Source organism: Hevea brasiliensis, chromosome 14, assembly GCF_030052815.1.
Source record: "Hevea brasiliensis isolate MT/VB/25A 57/8 chromosome 14, ASM3005281v1, whole genome shotgun sequence".
Lineage (NCBI taxonomy): Eukaryota > Viridiplantae > Streptophyta > Magnoliopsida > Malpighiales > Euphorbiaceae > Hevea > Hevea brasiliensis.
This window is the reverse complement of record NC_079506.1, coordinates 18,473,280-18,479,279: the sequence shown is the minus strand read 5'-3', so window position 1 is coordinate 18,479,279 and position 6,000 is coordinate 18,473,280. Positions and strand designations below refer to the sequence as shown.

Here is a 6,000-nt window from a genome sequence, read left to right as displayed (position 1 = left end):
TAAAATTATAATGTCTCACCTCTAATATATAAAAGGACTCATGGAAAATAATTATATTTTTTTATATAAAAATAATATCAACAAAGAGCTATTAAAAATCATTTTACATATTCTACCTTACATCATATAAATTTTTATATTTATAGAAGAATTTTGCTCCCTTAATTCAAAATCCTGCCTTCGCCACTATAAACATGGGTATTTTGGGTGTACAATATCAATATTTTTCTCCCTCAATTTCATTCCCAAACATGTGTTATACTTTGATCTATTTATAAAATGATATTTATGCAGTCATTAGAAATTATCTAATCGGGTCAGAGGATCATTTAGAATTTAACTATGACAGAATCTACACTAAATGAAATATTAAAAGGTTTAGAATTTAATGAGTTTTATTAGAAATTATAAATACATTATTAGAGTAAATTTAAACAAAAACAATATATTGAATATTATTTGATTGATTACTTCAAGTTTTTTAGAAGAAGTGTTCAATTAAAACAATAAATAAATTTTACATCTCAAATTCATTTTTGAGGCTGGGAGATTAGTGCATTATATTCACCAATTTAGTAAGGGGATGAAACCACCAAAATTATGCAATAATAGATATATAATTATTACTTACAGAGTCTCCAAAAGGGTGAAGTTAGAAATATAGTCATGGATAGTTCCATTGCTCAAGTCTATGCCCGATTTTATTCTGCCAGAAGAAAGAAAATATAATAAAATAAAAATTATTGCATGAAATGATACTTCACTTTTAAATTTAAATTAAATTTTAAAACATCTATTTTATATAATATAATAATTTCATTTTTATCTTGTTCATTCTACTATATATATATAGAGAGAGAGAGAGAGAGAGGAACATACTTCATGTATTTGATGTGACACTCAGTATTGTTTTTGAAGCTGCAATTGCATTTGATCACAAATCCAGGGTCACAAGTTTTGCAAACCCCGTTTGGATCCATGTCTAAACCCAATCCTGATATCACCGCTTTAAGAGCATAAACTGCAAAATTAACAATTTCTTCCGTGAGTTGCCAGGAAAATTTCAAAATATGCCGATCCAGAGAAAATAATTATAATGATTAAATGTTATAAATAACATAGAGAATTATATTAGTCCTAAATAATAAACTATAAGAAATTTAATTTGAGAGGATAAATTAATATGATAAAATTAATTTATTATTGTTTCTTTACTCATTTAAAATAATGCTTATAGTGACGACAGCCTACATGCATATATATATATATATATATATATATATATATAGGTTAATTATTAAAGTTCTCTCTATATATGAAAGTGTATAAAAAGAACGATATGGAGATATAAGACACATGATAACAACTGTAGATTCAACATAATATTATTTCCTTAAAATATTAAAATCCTTTTCTTTATACACTTTTTGGAAACAATTTTTTTTGGTCTTGATCGTCAATATTTCATGTAGTGATATAAGGTTATTTTCTTTCGAAATTTTTTTTTCTTTACACCGCTACTTATTAATTTAAATTTAATAAAAATTTAATTCAATCAATTTCTTTTTGTTAATTCTTGTATTTTGAATGAAAAAAATATAAATTTTTATTATAAAAAATAAAATTATTTAAAAAAAATACAAATTAAATATGATTTATGAGGATTTTTTTTTTTTTTTTACAAATTATTTCAATTCAATTGGAAGCTCAAGTTGGTGTTTAAGGAGAGTTTAAGGGACCAACGAGTTAAATCAAATGGATTTAAGTTATTTTTAAATTTCATTTTTTAACTAATTTGAGATATCACTTTGAATTGCATGTTAATTTAGTTTATATATCAACTATTCATAATTAATTAATTTTAAATCAATTTATAAATTTTAACTATTTAAAGATTAAATATTATTTTTCCACAAAATAATTTATAAATAAAATATTATTAATTTTATTTTGAATTAAATATGTATTAATGGAATTAAATTCAAACAAGTCATATATTTGAGATGGATAATATAGCTAAATTATAAGATTAAATCTTCCATTTTACAATTATTTGATATTGGAAAATTTCAAATTTAATGTCGACCTAAATGAATCAGAACCTTGGATGGGATTGATGGATCGAAATTTACCTCTATTTGAGGTAAAAAAATTAATAAAGAAAACAAGTACAAGTTTTCAAGTTGATACCAGAAATATACTAGAACAAGACGATGTATGCATTTTGAAAGCTTTGGTCTAAAAGTTTTTGCATAGCCTTGAATATATCTATAGATTCGATTTATCATAGACTTAAAATATAAAATGTATAGAGAAATCTATCTATTAAACATATAAATTTCACATATTTATATTCTTACTTCATAATTTCCCTATATCTATAATTAAGAAAACACATAATTAGATATTTTATACCTTCGCCAACATGCAATTTTGAATCTCTAGAGGACCTGAGCCCTGCGTCCACCGCTAGGCGAGATTTGACACCAAAGCCAAGTTGGAAAAGAAGAAGAAGAAGAAGAAGGGTGAGGAGGGGCGGAGCAAGCTTAGTAGCCATGTTATGATGTTGTCTGCAGAGCAATTTTTTATCTACACAACACACAACTGCAGGGAGGTCATTTGATATATCGACTGACAAGGTTGATACCGCGCGTGCAAAAGCCACTTGTTGATTTTTATTTTATATGGACTTAGGACTCCAGTGTGATTAGAACGCGTGTTTGTTAATGGATGATTATTAATTTATTGATTATGTATAACTCCATGCCCCTTCTTTCCACTTTCGTTTATATTAATTAATTAATTAATTGAGAAAATGTATAATATTCTCCTTTTATTTTTCTAATCAACAATTCATATACATGAACTCAAACTTAAAATTTTCTGGTAAAAAGAAAATTCTTTGTTGTTGATATAAGGAAAGGTGGACTAATTATTTTTCATAAAAAATTGATACATTTCAATGAAATTTTCTAAAGAGATTTGATTAATTAATGGTTAAACTATTTTAAATTCTTCAATTCTTATTGAATTTAATTACTATAATATGACTTGTATGATAATTAAAAATAAATTAGGATTAAAAGTAAATTATTTACAACAAAATCTTACCATGGTAGCATTCTTTATGTGAAGATACTTTATTGAATTTTTCAACAACACATGTTAAGAAGGAATTAATCATACTTTTTGACTCACTCATATAGCATTCTTTATGAGACGATAACAAGTCCTAGTGGATTATTCACATGTGAATTATTGAAGATAATCACTTTTGAGAATGCGCTAGCGCAATGAATTATTGAATTTTTCAACAATACATGTTAAGAGGGAATTAATCATACTTTTTTAACTCACTCATATAGCATTTTTTATGAGACAATAACAAGTCTTAGCGGATCCCATTCACATCGAAGATAATCACTTTCGTGAATGCACTAGAGCGATGAATTATTGAATTTTTCAACAACACATGGTAAAAGGGAGTTAATCATACTTTTTGACTCACTCATATTGCATTCTTTATGAGACGATAACAAGTTCTAGCTAATCCCATTCACATGTGAATTATCAAAGATAATTACTTTTATGAATGCGCTAGTGCGATAGAATATTGAAAGATAACTGATTACCATACTTTTATGATAAAGCACCTTAAGCAATAGCAAAAACGAAAAAAGAAGTAATTAATTAGAAAAAAATTATAGAAAAGCAACTTTAGCTTTAATTTTTTTTTTTAGTATTTATTTCCAATAAGGCTAATTATTGAAAGTGACCGATTTAAAGTGATCATTTTAATTTGTATAAAATTTGAAATGATTTAAAAATAAATAACTTATAAAATTAAATGTTCAATTAAGAATTAATATTTTTATCTAAAATCACTTATGACTCACAAAATAATTCGATTTGACTCGAAATTCTGTCTGAATAGCAGTACAATGAATAATCTAAATCAACCTACAATATAAAATAACCTAATCCGATTTCACTAAAAAATAAAATAAAATAAAATAACCAACAACTCGGAATAATTCAAACCTGAATGAGCCCAGTTTGATCCAATTACCACCTCTATGAAATCTCTAATATCCCATTCTTATTTGAATTATCGAAGATAATCACTTCTATGAATGCGATACGTACTGATTACCGAACTTTTGATGATAAAGCACCTTAAGTAATTTTTTTTTTCTGCAATAGCAGAAACGAAAAAGGAAGTAATGAATTTGGAAAATTAAAGAAAACTAACGTTAACTTTAGCTTTATATTTTTTTAGTATTTTTTTCCACTAAGAAATTAAATGATTAGAAGAAAAAAAATATTAAAGCAAGAAAGAGCAATTAATGCAGCTTTAAAAAAAAAAAAGCAATTAATGCATTCTATCTTGGCAGGATGACACAAAGCACAATACTTTGTTTATTTATTTTTTTTACCAGAAACATGATACTTTACTTTAAATTTTGGCAGGATGCCACGAATGATAGTACTTTATTATTATTTTTTTTACCGGAGTCACAATACTTTACTTTACTTTACCTTTACTTTTTTTTTTAATCATTTTTTCAAAAAATATATGCAGCTGATTTATGTCAACTTGTTTAATATTTGATCATTTCCATTCAATGATTAAACATAGGGTCGTGCTATGAGAAGTGTGTTCGCTTTATGTGAACGATTTCTTACCGTTAGATCAAAATGCAACTAAGTGATATAGCTTCCTCATATATATATATATATATATATATATATATATATATATATATATATATATATATATATATATATATATATATATTAGTAATTTAGATTTTCAGATAATTTATAAATCTAATTATATTTAATAGTTCAGTCATAAGATTCCTTCACTTGATTTAATCGCTGTAAAATTCATTCAATAAAAAAAAATATTTATTAAAGATAAGTAATATTAATAGAGTTATTAAATATAACAATGCTTATAATTATGCACTATAACTAAAAATATAATTCTATAATTATGTTAATTAATAATATTTATAGAACTAATCATCATCTATATCTTGTGTAAAAAGATTAGATTATCTAAGAAGATATATTTTCTCCCTAATAAATTTGATATCTATTTTTTAATATCAGTTAGCATTAGAGGATTCTCACCGGAAACACCCAGTTAACCTTTGATCCAGTCCATACCAATAAGAAATTTCCGTAGCCAGCATCAGTGTGGGAACAACATAAAAAGTTGTGTCTATCCCCTCTTTATATCTGGTAAAAAAAAAACTTTGACCACATTTTTACTTTTTAAGTTCAAGAGCTCAAAATGAGAGAAAAACGTCAAATAAGGGATGATTTAAGGTTTGCAACAACCCAACTAAAATTTATTATCATGCTCAAGATGTATTCTTAAATTTTTCTAGTTACGATCTAAAAAGTTTATTTGTGATTAAATAAAATTTTGTTTAAATTTTCAATTTTCAATATTCGTGAAATATTGATTGTCAAAAATTATTAAAACAATATTACATATGGGAAACAATTGTCTCAAAGCCCACTTGTTTGAACAACAGAGTCAGTTATGTGGTTCTGCGTACATAATGTGGGTGCAAGGGGAATAAGAAGGCCTATTTAAAAATATTATACTGGCATTATGTTGAGCCACTGGTTTGATTTGATTTTATTCAAAATTATAAAAGGATTAATTGTTTGTCATTTAATAAGAATGCCTTTGTCCCAGAGATATATATATACATTAGCCCTTTTCTTGCAAATAAAACTGTCTCGGTTTTATTTAAAATTATAAGTGAGCCGTCAATTATAAGAGGACATAATGTTTTCATCATTTTACAAGTACTATCTAGAATTGCATGACATTACAAAAACACCACCAACTAGAGATGATTTTGATCTTTATTACAAAAATATGAAAGTTCCTTTAATGAAAAAAAGAGCCCTAGAAGGTGACAACCCATTTTCAAGGAAATTACAATTATGATATCATTATTTGCTGCATGTTTTCTT

At 25.5% G+C, this 6,000-nt stretch overlaps 1 protein-coding gene across 1 annotated transcript; it reads right to left on the bottom strand.

Annotated features, from left to right (window-relative positions):
* Nucleotides 1–497: 497 nt before the first annotated feature.
* On the bottom strand, nt 498–2,648 carry LOC131173350 (uncharacterized). Its single transcript, XM_058135638.1, has 3 exons — nt 2,416–2,648; nt 880–1,021; nt 498–706 (listed from the first exon to the last, which is right to left on the bottom strand). Exons 1-3 carry the CDS (start codon nt 2,555–2,557, stop codon nt 628–630), a joined length of 363 nt encoding a protein of 120 aa, XP_057991621.1. The 5' UTR covers nt 2,558–2,648; the 3' UTR covers nt 498–627.
* Nucleotides 2,649–6,000: the final 3,352 nt, after the last annotated feature.